The sequence below is a fragment of the Xenopus laevis genome, chromosome 6L (genome assembly GCF_017654675.1).
Source record: "Xenopus laevis strain J_2021 chromosome 6L, Xenopus_laevis_v10.1, whole genome shotgun sequence".
NCBI lineage: Eukaryota > Metazoa > Chordata > Amphibia > Anura > Pipidae > Xenopus > Xenopus laevis.
In genome coordinates this window covers 41,508,608-41,526,933 of record NC_054381.1, presented here as the reverse complement: position 1 = coordinate 41,526,933, position 18,326 = coordinate 41,508,608, and the positions used below count along the sequence as shown (strand labels likewise).

Genomic DNA, 18,326 nt, shown 5'->3' with positions numbered 1-18,326 from the left:
GCAAGGTGCTCACCTTGCCTCATGGCAGAAACGCCCCTGTATTAAAGTCTGAATGCTAAAAATTCGAAAAATGAAAGTTTTTTACTTTAAAATCTGAATTTTTTGTGGGAAAAAAAACCCTCAAATTTTTCGAGATTCATTATACCTCGAGGCTGCAAAAAGTCAGAATCTGAAAATCTGAAAATCCACCGTCTCAGACCTGCTAATATACAGTAAGTCAATGGCAGAGGTCCCTATCCTATTTGGAAGTTTCTGTGATCTGCGCTGGAATTAGCCTTTTATTAGCCTTGGAATCAGGCTTTTCAGGGGGAAAAAATCGAGCAGTTCGGGGGGAAAAAATCTGAAAAAATCATACTATTCAGGTTTTTGCTTGGTTTTATCAAGATTTTCCCTGATCTGATTAAATTGAGCTTTTTTAATACTAAATAAGGTCTAGTTTGGTCGGACTTTTTAAATTAAATTATCAGAAAAAAATAGGATTTGATAAATAACCCCCTAAATCTTTCTAAATGGATATAAGATACAGTATGCTTTTATGGCAAGGCAATAGCAATTGGAGTATCTGGTAGAGAGACAAGTGGTCAGTTGACTTTATGCAGTCCTTTAAAAATTAAATACTATTGCTTAAAAATTTTCTACAATATTGGATCAACATTTTAGACGTCCCTTTTCCCGTCATTGTAATAGAGATTTGTTCCATTTGGTTTTTCAAACGATCTGTCAGTTTGTTGGTTCAAGGAGACAAAATAAAATCACAAAATTGAAATACACCAAACATAATACAAACTGCATTGTGTTGCTTATTTTGATTATGATTTATTACACTCAATGAGATTCTTTAAAATCTTGCATTTAAAATGCTATATATTTTATTCTTTTAGTGCTAAAAAATTGAAGGAAATGGTATAAAATCAAAAAAAGCATAGTATGACAGTTTACACGGAAAGTTACACTCTTATTTTTTCTGCTGAGGATGGAAGAAAATCTTGCTCTGGTGGCAAAAATAGCAAAGAAAATTAATGTTTTTTAGACCACTACAAAAGTATCTATTAATACAAGATTCCATTTGGATAACATCACATGTATTAGAACTGCGTTTATTTAAGACATTTTAAAGCCTGATTTAAATTTTTTCAATTACCTTAATATTTAGCAAATAAAGTTCCCCCTCTTGTAAAATATAAGGATATTATAAGTTACAGAGGAGTTCCATTACCATATAAAAACACGAGGCCGAAGGCAACAAGGGGCGCTGTATTTATTATAATACACAAGTTTCAGTGAGTCATGTGACAGAAATGACATCACTAAGCTCTGTTATAACTGATGACTTCACTAAGCACCATTTATAAGGATATCATTTACAGGATATTGATGGCTCTTGTGTATTATATACATATGTTTGGAATTTCTGCAACCCAGTATCTCAATTTTACTGGCACAGGAGAGCAAATAAGTGGCTATTGAATTGCAAGTTGATGTTGGTAAACATAATATGTTGATATAATGGTACTTGCTCTGCTAAAATTAGTAGGCAAATCAAACCTTTGTAGATCTCATTGATATGCATGGAATCAGAATTATCCCAAAAATTATTTGCTCCTTTTTTGTTATTTAGATACAGTATGTCACGTTAATATTCTGGGATATGCCTAGTTTTTTTGTAGAGAAGTCTATTTGCTATCCAAGACATGTATTTTATGGAAACTTAATTCCAGGATGTGCCTGATGCATTAGGACCATTCAGGGAATGGCGTAGTTAAGATCTAGATGTTAAGCTCCACTGAAGTCACTCTGCAGATCCACATTATTTTTGTAAATATTTTTCTGACTCCCCTTGCTGATATGATCTACACTAGTAAATGTGGCATATGGATTTGTACAGGTGGAATACTTTAAACAACCTTGTGCTGTTATGTACCATGTGACATGCTCACAGCACACATTCTTCCTAAAGAATATGACTTTAAAGAGCACACATTGGGATCTTTATCGCTCACATGGGCCAGGGCTGTCATCAGGAGGACAGACAGGAGTTCATTCAGGGGCCTAGTACAATAAGAGGGCCCACATTGCCATGAAAGTGGCATGAAAGAGTGTTAGTGAAATGGGGACTGAGTTGTTGAAGACCAGGGTGCTGTTGGGCATATCAGGGGTGCAGATAGGTGAGTGCAACTGTCCCCATGATTCCTGATTGGGCAGATCTATCACTGGAATAGCATTCATCCTTTACTGCAGGTTCTTGAACCAAGAAAATTATTTCATTGAGAATAGGGGGAGTATGCAGATTCTACTTGTAGATGTGGGCTCTACATGGTCTTGTTTCCAAATTGGTGGCACAAGGCAAAACCAAGAAAGGTTGTTGGTGTATTTTATGCAATGTCCTGTGCACTAAATACTCGTACAACACCCTTCCCCATTAGTTCAAGGTCCACCAAATGTTCTGGGGTAGGTACCACCATTATATAATATCACCTTATGTCTGTGGCCCACTCAAGCATAAAACTGACCTATTTTACCAAAATGTTAATGCTTTGTGACATTTGAAATACAATTATATACAGGCAGTTCTTCTAGTACCAAAATATTCTTGACCATATTTGTTTTATTTTACTATTTTACAGCAGAAGTGCAACCACTTATAATGTGACATACCAGGAATAATCATATTTTTTGCTTTGCACCAACCAGTGTTATATCAGCATTCAGTGCAAAAGAAAATTCCAAAATGTCACTGTAAATAAATTAACTTTTCTTGTCATAGGTTTCACTTTGCATTTCAATAGCCAAGAAACCAGCAGAAACCAAATCCTATCTTGTGTTATAATAGTGAATTTTTAAAGCCGGCTTTGAAAAAGGTTTCAAGATGATTTTATTTTGCTAGATAACCAAAACATGGCATCTTAGTTAATGCACACAAAATATACACAGAATAGATACAGCTGAAGATGCACAGACAGTCGGGTTAGTCCGAAAGGAATGCGGTTAGCACTTGATTTCCATATTGGCACTTTCTTGCAAGCCCCTCTGGTAGTTGGGCAGATACGTGTTCCCCCTGTTTCTTATCACTTATCCTGTGTCATTTACAATGCAGAAACCATGTATTCCATTGAGTCACATTTGTTTCTGTATGGATAAAATGGACAATAAAATAAAATCTACAGATCTTCAGAAATGTCTGCATGCATCAGTTGTGTGTTGGAGGGTTGATAAAGTCTTATTTGTCGTAGAACTATGAAGTATGGATGAAAAACTTGGAAAAGACTTAAGATGAGCTTCGGTTTTCATCACCACATGGGAGGGTCTTCAAACCTATGACACAAAGAAATTATATTGGTCATTTCAGTCCATACGTGATGCTTACTTGAAAGGGAAATTATAGATAATTTTTAAAGCTTGCTTTATTTTGAAAAAGAGGCTCAAAGGAGAAACAAACGTTTAATAAAAAAAACCCTTCCCCCCTACCCTACATAGACCCCCCTCCCTCCTCCCCCCCAGCCTAGCTGCTACCCCGGGTAAATGCCCCTAATTCTTTACTTTCCCCTCCGTGCAGATTCTGTCCAGAAGATTTCACGGCGCCATCTCTTCTCTTTGGTAATCTTCGGAATGAGGCAGCGAAGTGGCGCATCTGCAGTTGGAGCAATTTTCTGTTTTGCGACAACTGTGCATGCGCCGAAAGTCACGCAAAATTGCAGAAGGGCCGGTCTCATTCCGAAGATTACCAAAGCGGCTGAAGATGGCGTCCGTGGACAGAATCTGCACTGATTAAGGGTTTGTTTCTCCTTTGTAATTATATGTAAGTCCGAGCACAAAATATACAGTGGCACATTTTACTTTTGCCCCAGCATGGTACACTAATGCAACCAATCAGCAACAGGTTTTAATTTCTAATTTGTAGAAGATTGTTGGAAGCTGATTTCTGATGTGTTACTATAGGTTACTGCACTAGGGAATCCTTGCCGAGTGTTAATTAGTAGGAATAACAATCTCTTCTTTTATACATTGTAGTAAAAAATGACACATTGCTTGCCTCATCATTTTCAATAGAATTTAATGCACCCCTATTGTTTATGGAAATATCCGATTTGCATATTCACATATATGAAGAAGCAACAGACACTTTGCCTATATACACATCATTGCAAGGAAGATTGCTGCAAGGCATATCTGTAAGCTTCCAGAGCAAAATGCAATACAAAATATAATACACTGGCACAATGTAGTTGTGTGATTGTCCTATAATGCAATTAACAACAAAAACTAAAAACAAAAAAATCAATATGCAGAATTATTATGTCCAACATATCACCTATTTATTGTTCTCATTTTGAACACAGGTGCCCTATAACTCCACTTTGATCAAAATGCTGCCCATAGCAACCATATTGTTGCTTTTGTTTATTAACTTGTAGGTGACTGTTGAAATCTAAGTGCTTAAATTAATAAGTTAATATTTTAAATTAGCAAGTACCAAACAGCAATTCAATTACAAGGAATTTAATATAAAAAAAAGCTACAGTACATACAGCAATATATATATATATATATATATATATTATATTAAGGTTTCAAAGAAAGGAAAAAAAGTAAAATAATTTTAGATATAGCATTGTCCTTTTGCCAGTTTTTGTGGTGGTTGTGAACTCTTGGGGCAGGGCAGTTTGCAGTCACCAAAAAGACTCAGGTTTCAATGGAGGAATGTGAAAAAATATTCGCAATACGAAAATGTACGCCTTTGCGTAAACAAATTCTCTTTTGGGTAATTTAATATAGCTTTTGCGAACCCGAACTGTTTAGCGACCTCTTCCACTTCTTCAGTGGAAGAACGTTATAGTTTGTGCCAATGCTCAGTGACTGTAATAAAACCTTTTATTGAAAAAGTTGTTATGTTTGCTGCAAATGATTATGACCCCTTGAAGCACTTCTTAAAAGTGTGCAATTAAAATTTACAATTTGCAGAATTCGCACTGCAATAACAGTTTCAGAAAGAATTTTTATTATTTGTGCAAATTGTTTTTCTCTTTGCGACTTTTATTACATTCCCCCACAAGTCTCATATGTCATACACAGTCTTACCCCTTTGCTGGGCCTGGAGGTTAGTAACTGGTGATGCCAATTACAAGCACTTTGAATCAGAGCCTGGACATATAAGAATAGGAAGATTGAGAATTACCAAACCACAACACCTACCATTGGACTTAAGTGCATATTTAAAGGGGTGGTTCATCTTTATGTTAACTTTTAGTATGTTACAGAATGGTTAATTCTAATCAACTCTTAAATTGGCCCTAATTATTATTATTTTTTATTTTCTCCTTTTACTCTTTCCAGCTTTCAAATGGGGGTCAGTGACACCATCTAAAAAACAAATGCTCTATAATGCTACACATTTATTGCTATTGCTACTTTTGATTACTCATCTTTCTAATCAGGCCATTTATATTCCAGTCTCTTAATCAAATCAGTGCATGGTTGCTAGGGTCATTTGGACTCTAGCAAACAGATTCCTGAAATTGTAAACCGGAGAGCCTCTGAAACCAAATCATAGGCTACACTCTACAATTCTTCACAGATCTCCAAGCAAGTGTTCCTAGAGCACCCGTTTTTTTTTCAGCATCAATGTGTATGAAATTATACAAGAAAAGGGAAAACTCAAACCTGATCCAACACACAGTTGGGAATTGGTGCTACAGAACACACCAACAATTAGCTGATTTGCTTCCATTAATACATACTGTTTAAAAAACAAAATACAAGTTTATTTACTGATGATGAAGGAAGTGCTTAAGCAATAAGGGATGCAAATTTGCAACCTCTAATGGACCATGTATGTAGCGCTTGTGGGTGCAGGCTATGCTCTGCACCTTGTGCCAGATTTAAACATCGAGAGCAAGGTAAAGAGTGCAGCACTGATGAGAACAAGGAAGCCATACTATAGTTTTATGTATGTTTATGATGTTTAAGCCAGGGGGGATTCCAGGGAATGTATTTCTACTGCCCCTTTGGCGTGCAGCAATGAATATGAAGTGAGGAGCAGCTGTTCTCCATTCTAGTAGCACAATGAATTGAGCCTTAGGTTGCAACCACCAGGACAAGGTGGGAAGTACAAAAAAACAAAAGGCTTTGTGTTCACATTCCACATTTGGCATTCTGCCTCATATATCAAAAAACGAGGCAGACAATGTAAAAACAAATATAGCAGAGTCATGGGGTTGCACATTTGGTACCCCTTCAGCAAGGTCTGAGACTTTAGCATAAAGGTGCAAAGAGGAATGCAGAAGAACCCTTTTTTCTCTGTAAAGTTGCAATCCACCTTGTAATATTAGTATCTGTCATGTTCATAATGGCGGGGTTCTTGTAAGGAGCGTATAACAGTATGTACAGTTATAGCTGGTCTACGAATGGAACATATGGAACAAGTACTAACTTTTCTTTAAAAAAAGATAATAATATAAATTTACTGTGTGGCTTAATGCTTAGGTTATTAACTCCTCTTAATGTTCTTCAAGTTTGAAGTGCAGTGTGCGATCATATTTTAAATATTAAACACAATATAGGCAGATACAGCGAGGACACCTAACTACAGTTCTAATGCAAAAAAAAAAATATATAAAGTGTTTGTTATACATTAATCCGTTTTAAGAGCTGCTTGGCTGCACTCAGCGTAATTGTGCTTTTAAGCTCTTCCAACCAATTTAGATGGGAACATTAAAAGTTGCTGAAAAAGTAAACTGATAATATTTTAGTTTTTGTAGACAATTTTCATAGATAACATTTTGTTCTGCAATCATGGTGTGCTCATTGTACTGCACAGTAATGTGGCATCATTTGGCCACTTATTATAACTATAGGGCAATCTGGCCCTATTGCTGAAACGTTATTCATTATTAAAGACTCTGTAGCATTTCATATACTTTTTTCCCCTCATGTTAGGACTGGTTTAAGATGCATTTGATGGTCCCCAGAAGCCCCCCTCTTATCACACACAAGGGGAAGGTACTAGACAAACTGGACCAAAAGGTAGGCAATAGAGGGGGAGTAGGGGCTGTGTATTTAAGTTCATATGACTGCCCAGTGTCCTTAAGCAATTACATCTAAGTTTTGCTTTGTCCTTTCTCAAAACCACCTTTTATAAATTCCAGTAAACTATATGACATACAGTATTTATAGATATATATCACCCCTCTGCTGATGCAGCATACACTGGCTGATATGGTGCATTAGCAGATGCCATTTTCACACCTGCCCAGTTAATGAATGAAGAGATATCCATGGTACAATGATATGGGCCAAGATCGTTCACTCAAGATACTTATTGAAAACCATACAAAAGTTTCCTTTGTACGATCTTATAAGTCAGTGATCGACAACCAGTGGCTCACGAGCAACATTTTGCTCACCAACCTACTGGATGTTGCTCCCAGTGGCCTCAAAGCAGCTGGTTATATTTGAAGTCTTGTTTTGATGGCAAGCATTTGTTGTATAACAACTATGTGTACTGCCAAAAAGAGTCTCCTGTAGGCTGCCAGTCCACATAGGGGCTACCAAGAGTCAATAAAAGTTCATGCTTGTGTTTCTCTCCAACTTTTTTTACATTTGAATGTGGCTCAAAGGTGAAAAAAGTTGGGGACTTCTGTTATAAGTACAGCGGAAAAGAGCAAACCTTCCAATATCTACCAATATCTGCCTGCTGGGGGCAGAAGTTTGCCAATTGCTGCAAAAGGCAACAGTCATGTTAGTTTGTGGTAGACATGTGTTCTGACAGTGGATGTATGGACACAAATAGTAAATGAGACACAAAGCAGTGGGATGGAAGATATTATGCAACTGAGACATCCTTTGTACTCTTAATTCCTGTTCTTGGATTGGTTAAACTGGTCTTGTGGAAGGACCACAACATATAAAAGCATTGATAAAATATAAAGCTAGTGCAGACATAGACTGTTCCAACTCAGTCTGTAATATATATTTCAAACATATTATGTTGTCAATGGACTTAATTTAGATACATAGGGGCAGATTCACTAACCAGCGAAAAGTCACTGGCGACTACTTCACACCCATCCCTACACTTCGACAGGCGAAAATTCGCTCAAACAACAATAATTCACTAAAATGCAGAGTTTCGCCATGGGCGCCGAATGCTGGCGACTTTTTGCTAGCGTTACTTCCCCATTGCGAGCAATTCAAAGTGAAGATGCGCTAGTGTTCATTTCTGCCTAGAGCAAATTCGCTAGATGTCTTGTGCTCAGGTTAATTTGCATATGGCGGGACATTTAACGTTGAATGGACGTCTTTATGTTATATGTTGCAGCAAATATATTACATTTTCATGTTAATTACACATGTCCAGGGAACATTAATAAAGACATTAGAGTTAATATAATGCCCTACACATGAGCCCACTGTATAGTTAATGTTCCATATGTTAGAAAATGTATGGGGGAAACTGGTTACCCAAAATTTTTAAAGGACTCTGAAAAAAGGAAAAGACGCCAGTGTTTTTTGAACTTTGATGCTTTTTCCACTCAGAATATGATGTAAGTAACAGAAGATTGAGGAAGATCTATGCACGCCAGTGTACTTTGCCTGATCAAGTCTGGCGAAAGAGTAAGGGGCCCATTTACTTAGCTCGAGTGAAGGAATAGAGGAAAAAAATTTCGAGTGTTTTTTTTGGCTACTTCGACCATCGAATGGGCTACTTCGATCTTCGACTTCGAATCGAACGATTCAAACTAAAGATCGTTCGACTATTCGACCATTCGATAGTCAAAGTACTGTCTCTTTAAGAAAAAACTTCGACCACCTAGTTTACCAACTAAAAGCTACCGAAGTCAATGTTAGCCTATGGGGAAGGTCCCCATAGGCTTTACTAGCTTTTTTTGTTCGAACAAAAATCATTCGATCGATGGATTATAATCGATCGAACGAATAGCGCTAAATCCTTCGACTTCGATATTCAAAGTCGAAGGATTTAACTTCGACAGTCGAATACCGAGGGTTAATTAACCCTCGATATTCAACCTTAAGTAAATTTGCCCCTCAATGTTCAGTAAAATCTGCATTATAGTGAATTTGCGGAGTAACATCCATTCGCCAGAGCAATTGTCACCTGGCAATAGAGTGCCTATCTCTTTTGCTAGTGAATTAGCGCCTGCGCCCGTTAGTAAATCGGCGATATCCCTGCAGGTGGTAACGCTGGTGAATTGTCACCAGCGTTTGCCACTTCACCCTTTAGCAAAGCTGCCCCATACTGCACAACTGATGGACTTTCAGGGAAACTGCAATAGTTCTCTTTTCTCCCTGTTCCAAGTTTATTTCTGAATGTCTCATGTAGAAGAACATTGCACTACTACTGTTCTTACTTAGTCGTAGCTTTAACTGTGCAACCTGCCACTGACTGACAGAGGTCTTAGTAACAGTGGTTCAGCAAAAACGCCAAAGCCATTTCTGGAAGATCTCTCCTTAAAGTTTCAGCTTCCCTATATCAGTAATTATCCATCCCACATAATTATATAAAGCACCCCATCTTCTGACATGTTTAAGACAATCTTTGCACGCCAGCAGCTCTGCAGGCTGCCGGGGGACCCAGGAGGTATAGGGGCCCGATGAGGCCCTAATTTATATACAATTTCAATAAATATTGTTAAAACTGGTCAACTTTTAGACATTTTGGGGGTCTGAAAAATAATTAGCTGTTGAGCAGACTAACAAGGCAAGAAAAGATCAGAATATTAAATAAATATTAAATATTATAATAATATGGAGACAAAGTTCTAGCCTATGGGATGAACAAATTAAAAGCGAACAGATACCACTAAATACACTAGAATTAGTCAGTGATGTACAAAGGAAGCATAACAAGGGCATGCTGTATTGTACTCTTGTGAGCAATGAATAACCAGCACTAGGGCAGAAATCTGGTTAACAAAAATCCTGGTGTGAGAGTAAATGTCATTATTGGATGGAGTCGTCATTTAAATGTAATTACAGTGGTTTATGTGACAATCGATTACTATTTTCTATGTACTGTGAACAGTTAAATACAATAGCTTTATTTTACAAGCAGCCAATCAGTTCTATAAATGGCTCATTCTCTTTCATTTCAAATGATTTTCCTGCATTCAAATCTCTAGAAAGTCTTCCATGATATAATCTTAACAGGGTTATCCAGAAAGCTCAGAATTACAGGAAGGTTGTTTCCCATAGACTCCATTGTATTCAAATAATCCAGATTATTAAAAATGATTTTCTTTTTCTCTGTAATAATAAAACAATGCTATGTACTTGATACAAACTAAGATATAATTAACCCCTATTGGAAGTAAAACAAGCCTATTGGGTTTATTAAGGGGCAGATTTATCAAGGGTCGAAGTGAATTCGTGGTCATTTTCGAAGTAAAAAAATTTGAAGTAATTTTTTGGATTCTTCAACCATCGAATAGGATACTATGACTTCGAATTTACTTTGACTTTGACTTGAATATTCGACCATTCGATAATCGAAGTACTGTCTCTTTAAAAAAACTTCGACTTCAATACTTCGCCAACTTAAACCTGCTGAAGTGCTATGTTAGCCTATGGGGACCTGCCAGAGCATATTTTGAGTTTTTGGGTTTTGAAGGATAATCGTACGATCATATGATAAAATCGGCCAAATCGTACGATTCGAAGCATGATCATACGATCGTACTACTACCGGAATACGATTGTACGATGAATAAAATCCTCCGATTTTGAATTCAAAGGATTCTATTCGATGGTCAAATTTTAAAGAATTTTCCACTTCGAAATTCGACCCTTGATAGATCTGCCCCTTAGTGTTTAAATGTTTTTCTAATAGACAAGGTATGAAGATCCAAATTACAGAAAGATCCATTATCAGGAAAACCCCAGGTCCCAAGCATTTTGGGTAACAGGTCCCATAACTGTACATACATACAGGGCCAGTGCTTATTAAAAAGGATATAATAAACAAAGCAATGCATTTAAAATTAGATTGTCATGAAAAATTCTTTGGATTTTAAATGATTATTCCACTTTTCTTTTACCACTTTTATACTATACTGTACAGTTATCTAGCTATCAACTAATATCTAGTTCATTCTGAGCCAAAAGAGAGTCTACAGCTGGGTAGCCTGATAATTTATTTACACAAAGAAAATAACATTTAAAAAAAACCTGTGATTGAGGTGGACATACGCTGGCTGATCTTGCACCGTATACAACCTACTGGCCTGTGTACAAAATGGACAAATACCATTCTAGTCGAATACCATTCTTGTATATTTATTGGGGTTGACAATTCAAATATATATTTATATACAAATCGCATTAAATTTTAATGAATGGGACTGGTAGCTCCTCTTCAGTTCTTCATCTGCCAATGCATTATTTAATATTGTATAATGGCAGATAAAACAGATCTGTGCAACTGAAACCAACTGTGACCTGCTGTACATGATTAAATTATCAGGCAGTAAGGTGGAGATCAGTGATTTAAATCTGTGCACATATAGACAGCTATAGACAATTAAAGAAGGAGCACTAACCACGCCTTGCTTTATTTTATACATTTGATAAATGGAATACGGCACAATGAAATATTTTTTCTTGTGCAACTGGAAAACATGGCTACGTATAATCTTTTAAACTAATATGAATTCTTTTTTAGTACCAAATATTAGACATTAAACATTGTTTTCAGTCTATGATGACGTGCCTTTAAAATATTTTTGTTACTTGTTAATTAAATAGATGCTTTCATCATAATAATAATAATAATACTTAAGCTGGCCATACAAAGTAGACATATTTCTCTTTAATTCTACTATGAAAATAATAAAGATTTTGACTCTTGGGCCACAAGAGAGTCTTTCTCATTGTGTTCTTTACTTAGGTCTCTTGAAAAGAACCCTGAAGGGTTTCCCTGTTACTTTAGGAAGACTGTAGCCAGATGGAAAAAAGCCAACTGAGACACCTTGTGGGAAAAACTCCAGGCAGTATTTAACTCAAATGTATTAAAAGGCACTAAATTTGCCCAGGAGTGGTAACCCATAACAACCAATAAGATGCTTACTTTTAAACAGGTGACCAGTAAATGCTACCTGCTGATTGGTTGCTATGGGTTACTGTCCTCGGGCAAACTTAATGCTTTTTATTACATAACCCCAATTTCAAAAAAACTAATTTTGGCTGTACCACAATTCTGTGCAATGCAGCCAACTGATCCAAAGATCCAAAGTTTATACTTATAAGGCTTATTTAGTCCACTAACTAGACCAACTTAAACCATACAATGTTTCCAGTTAGGCTAAGCACAGTATATTGCCCTAGAGCAGTGAGACATTCTAGTTTCAGGGGCCTCCTTTGTATCAAATATATTTGTTAGCTTATAACATTGTACTTACAGCCTTGTTTCTACAGTTCAAAACATTATAAGCATTTGTTCACAAATTTCATTGTAACTGGCCTTCAAGTTGTCCTCCCTTCCACTGGTTTCTGACACCTTATGGGGCCAATGCCACAGTTTTGGTCACTGCCCTACAGTGATTTGTTTAAATATTGCATGATTTAATATTTTTTATTGTGAAGGACCTTCTCCGTTACTTGAGTTCTCTAATAAGGAGTCATTTCTTACCGTGATCGGGGGATGTTTTCTGTGCTTTCTCTCCACCAAACATCTGAAAGCATTGTCTCTGGGCTTGATCTCTTCCCATATCTGTCAAGAAAAAATATTTTATTTGAAGTTAAATTAAATTATAAATCATAATGCTCAAAATTCTAATTAGCCTGCCTATATCAGTTACTCTCCAGTTTGTATCCAATAGGATAATCTAATATGGACAATAGTATGGGGTTAAGTATGGAAACTTAAAAAACATGACAAGTTGTTTCTCATTCTTACATTTTTATAATTCTATAACTGAAGAACATTAACATATACATCCAAAGAAGAAGAAGGCAACATCCTGTTGCTTGTTAGAGGCATTGTGGATGATTTTAATCAGGGTGCCATGAATGTAAGGGTGGATCGAAGAGTAAAAATAAAAAACCTGGACCTATGTTTATTTCTTTGGTAAATTAATGGTAAATTGAACCAAAGCAAATAGTCATTCTCATTGCCGAGTTTTATAAAAACCCATTATTGGGATCTCTCTCTCTCTCTCGCTATCTATCTATCTATCTATCTATCTATCATCTATCCACTGTATTAAATCCCATTTAATATGGTCAAAATTATTGTATTTTATTAAAATAATGACACAGCTTTACTTATAAAATACAAGTAAGGTTAATATTCATTCCATTTTCTCAGTAGAAATTCTTAAATAAATAATAACAGTATGGAATTTTGTGGAATAATAATCTATTCCATAAAAATATCTTCATCGCCTATACTGTCTGGGAATAAGCTTTGAAACCCCATCACGCATAAGGTTGATTTGGAGAAACCTAACCAGGGAAGCAAGAAAAGTGTTTTTTTTTTTTTAATTTAGTTTTCTACTTATTCTGCATTAGACTGATTTGATTTATAGCTTTAGATTTATACAGGATAAACTAAACATTTGGATAAAGTCCCTAAAATGTTGGACATTTCTGCCTTTGCACGACACCAGCTGTGTTGAAGTACACATATCTGTTCATGCCTGTTGATGTTTGGGAGTGAGACATGCTTGGAATACCTATAATAGTACATTTATAACAGTAGTGACAGAAATGGCACAGCCCCTTTCATAATACTAAGGTGAAACCACTTGTTCAGAATTGGAGAAAATCAAGCACTTTTGCATAACAATACATTATTCAATTGTGAAATAACATTTGCAGAGACAAAATTGTTTGAGGCATCTGTTGAACAAAAGAGTTTAGGCCAATGTGAAATTAATATTAGCCAAATAGCCAATTTCCAGTAAATTAAATCTGTCCTTTATTTTCCAGGGTTTGACCGGTGAAAAAATCTAAAGGATTGCAGTGCAAAATACATGAGCTCAAGTCAGAGTATAAAAAAGTAGAATATTACAACTGGAAAATAGTTAAGCTTTTGTTATAAATTCTATAACATTCAACATTCATGTAAATGTATTCACAAAATTACTTAAGCATGAGGCCGTAAAGCATAACTGACTTTGCAAGAGTTCACTTATATATCACATAAAGTAAAACCAGATTTTGGGGTTGAATATAAAGAACCTCAGTTCCCCCAAAGCATGATGCCAACATGATTTTGCACATCTCACATATACAATTTACATTTACAGTATCTTATATTTGCAGGTTTAATGGAATCTTGGTATCAAGATTAATTCTGTGGTTACGCGTGCACATTTCTATTTCTGTAGGTGCTGGAAAGTAAAAACCAAAAAAAATATACATTGCCTAATGTAAGATGCATCCCTCTTTGGTGGGAGGGGAATTCACCTAATTTGGAGACAGAACTCTAAGGGGCAGATTTATCAAAGGTCGAGGTGAATTTTCGAATTAAAAAAATTCGAATTTCGGGCTATTTTTTTGTGTACTTCGACTAGGGAATTGTCCAAATTCAATTTGAAAATGAACAAAATAGAAAATTGGAATATCGGAATTTATCATGTACTGTCTCTTTAAAAATTCGACTTCGACCATTCGCCATCTAAAACCTGCCGAATTGCTGTTTTAACCTATGGGGGACCTTCTATCTAGAACCTATTTGGAGTCAATTGGTGGACTTTGAAAATGCACTGTTTTTTGGGAGGAAAAACTTCGAATAGAATTCGATTAGAATTTGGCTGAATACGGACCTATTCGATCTAAAACGGACCTATTCGGCTAAAAAAAACTTTGACTTCATTCGGTTGGTCTTTTTGAATTTGAATTTCGAAGTTTTTCAAATTCGACCCTTGATAAATATGCCCCATAGCATCATAACTAAAATGTTTCAATATAAATAAATCAAAGAATCATACTCATCCTATATACCTCTGTAGTCTACCCCAAACTATGTGTTTTCTAAGCATGCTTTTTACCCAGTCAGTATGAATACTTTGAATTTGCATCTGAAAATCTGTGCTGCTTAGTAGTGTCATATTGCATTGAACATAAACTGGTCATGTGCAAAATCTAAATATTTTACCCAGCGGCAGAATATAAAAGTACCGACTACATGTTAAACACCTTCGTGCCTGTTACTTTGCTCCTTCAGCAAGCTCCTGTCTTTGGATAAATGTATTGGTTCCTGGGATATCTGATCATGATATTTGACATATATCCAGCTAAGTGTGGTTTTGAGTACTGTTATAATTTATTCTAGAATTGCTGTTTAGCTAATCTCTGCCCAGTAATCACTTCCAGATTTCTGCGATCAAGACTAGAACTGTTGATAATGTTAAAATCAGTTTTTAGTATCATCATTACTGTATCTGGAAGTATAGTGCACATATGTCTGCTTTTAAAGTTTCAAGTTGAAAGATTGCCTACAGTCAATAATCTTTCAACATAAGCTACTGATTTCTCCCAAAGCTTTCTTGCCTTTAATAATGTAAATAAATATGTACAGTTGTAAATACTTTCAGAGGAAAATTCGATGGCAAAAGGTGCACGCACAAGTAATTTTTTCTTTGTGTAAGGATCTATCCAAATCTAACATTTGCTCAGCAGGGAGGAAAACAGTATTGATCAAGACAAATCATGAAAGCAATTAGATGAATTGGTATGTACACAGTTCTTTACTATTGATTTTGCTCTACCAACATATACAACTCTGATTTGATTTATCATTGTGCTTTTAATTGATATATAAAGAATATAATTTGCTCTGACTGATCTGAAAAGTTTGTATTCTGAAAATACACAGGCAATGTTGCAAATGTAAACATATAAAAGCTTGTATAACAAAGAGAACATGCCTACCTCTGTCTTGTTATAAGATTAATATAATGCCTCAGTGCAGAGTAATATTTGGCCATGTCCTCTGCTGGTGCGTCGTCCCCTGGATTGTCTGGTTTTGATGGATAAGCCTCAGCAAATGTACCCAAGCAGATCAGCATAGACAGACATAAAGTGAGCACTGACATCCACAACCTCATGTTTCCCTGCATCTGCAAGAGGAATGAATAGAACGAGCATAAGTGCGACTCCGACAGCTCTTGTCAGTGTGAATAGAAAGCTACTGTAAAAAAAATCAGAGCTAAATTACTATCTTTAAAATAATTAGCCCTTTCTGGGGGGTGTGGAATCAGAGCTCCTATTGCAATAATAACAGAATAAACTCATCCATTGGATTGATTATAGCCAGCATTCAAGGTTCATTTAGATGCAATCCTCACTCTCTAAAAACTGGAGATAATGGGGTTTTCCCTCTTTTCAGACACTTGAAGTTTGCGTTAAACTATACATCTAGGAAATTAAGCAACACAATCACAATACTGCTGAACACATTCTGATTTTAGATGTATCACTAATTCATCTTAAAGCTGTTCAAATAATAACACAACAATAACAATCGTTATATAAGACTGACTATTAAAGAGCAGTGGGTCTCAGACTATTTCTATGCAGGTACAAAAAAAGGGAAACAACATTATTGCTGCACAGATCACAGAATTAAACAAAGTTCGTAATGCTATCTGCAACCTTTATGAGTTACAAATGTCATACATTTATGGTGGTATTTTTCACTACAGGGCTAGGATAAAGCTGAAGGGAGACACGAGAATTCCAGAATTACTGTACTTTGGTACCAAGGAGAGCTCCCACGATTATCTAGACTTTCTAGCATTCTCTTGTGTTCTATAGAAAGGGACAAAGTCCTTACCTTTGGGTCTGTCGAAGATACTTCTCTATATTATCTCTTCTTCTGTGCTCTCTCCACCACTCTCTCTTTATAGTCTTCACTGCAATATTGGCAAGGCTCTGTTTTTGGTTCTTCCTGATCACAATCCTGAGCAGGTTCTCAGCCATGCTGTTCCTTTTATTCTCTTCCTTTTGGGCAGGAGGGGCTTGAGTCAATTGTGCCTCTGTGACTAGAAGCCATGCACCTCCTCTCTTCTCTACAGAGTTCACACGTCACTAATAAGTTAGATGTGGCAGACATTTGTCACACTGAAAAAAAAAGGGCAATTTGCTTTTTATTCTCTCAAATGTCACAAATCGCTTGTGTCCCTGACTAAAATGGAATCTAATATGAAAAAAATATCTATATTACAACAAACACGCACGTACATCAAACGCACGCATCAGAGATTTAATAAAGTCGTGCCATGTACTTTTTTTTTTTAATTTGAAATTTTTTTACAGCTTTCAAAACCCCTCCCTCGCTCATTTTCAGCATCACGGGCAGCTGCGGCAAATGAGAACCAATTTCTTTTGTCAAACTCGTACATTCTCATACGTAGAGCCTGTGACGAGCCTCTGACTCATCAGACTGGAGATTTCAAGTTTGAAAATGATTAATTTTGAATTCCGTGGTAAAAAGAGGGGGTTAGCGTGTCTGAACCGTTTATAGATAACATCTGCAAATCATTCCTTTTGTGGCAAGCTGATGGGACGCAAAGCTACGTTCCACAAATAGACCTGCCATGTGTTGTACATCAGAATGGACACCTGAAGCCCAGAAACTGTTTCTATTCTCTTTTGTTTCTTGTCTCTTCCAGCAAATGTGTTTAAAATTATGTTTATTTCACTGATGTATTCGTATACTGCTGAGATGACAATAAAGTTTACTTTGACTTTTTTGATCACTGTGTAAAGTCTACTCTTCAGCTGCTGTGCAAAAGTCTGCACTCCACTCACCCCGGCAATGACACTGGAATCATTCTAAATGAACCTCTGCAAACACAGAATGTTAAGTCAGCGCAGGTATTGGAAATGTATAGGAAACAAAATAGTGCATCACTTTGCATCAATAGTAACTTAGATTTCCTATAAATATAGAGCCCACTGGAACATACACTCAGGGATATTAAAACTATTCATTGCATTGTCTATTTACCAAGGATACTGTGCTTACATATACAAAGAAAACTAAAGGCTGTTAAACTTGAGATAATTAAAAAATATTCATAAACAAAACAAGCACCAGTAGGAGAGATAGTCCATAGTCAACGCATTAAAGAGTGGAACCACTAGATGGCCTCAAATTCCCATATGAGATGTTCAAGGAAGGAAGTGAAGCCAATTTGCAAACATATTCAAAACATAATGATAAAGAGACTATGACTAAGGCCCAGGGAACAATCTAAATGAAGATAAAAATGTTGAAGCTTGGGAACAATCACACAGCAGAAAGCATTGAAGGCACAATATAAATCTTATGGCAGGCGCGTTTCTGGATGTGCTGTTCGTTCAGA

General features: G+C 36.2%; 1 protein-coding gene across 1 annotated transcript; it reads right to left on the bottom strand.

The window, feature by feature from the left end:
* Positions 1–2,854: 2,854 nt before the first annotated feature.
* npy.L (neuropeptide Y L homeolog) lies at positions 2,855–16,892 on the bottom strand. The gene is given in 4 exon segments (NM_001167760.1): positions 2,855–3,312; positions 12,641–12,721; positions 15,889–16,076; positions 16,793–16,892. Coding segments are annotated over 3 exon segments (294 nt in total). The 5' UTR covers positions 16,793–16,892; the 3' UTR covers positions 2,855–3,287.
* Between the last annotated feature and the right edge of the window lie 1,434 nt (positions 16,893–18,326).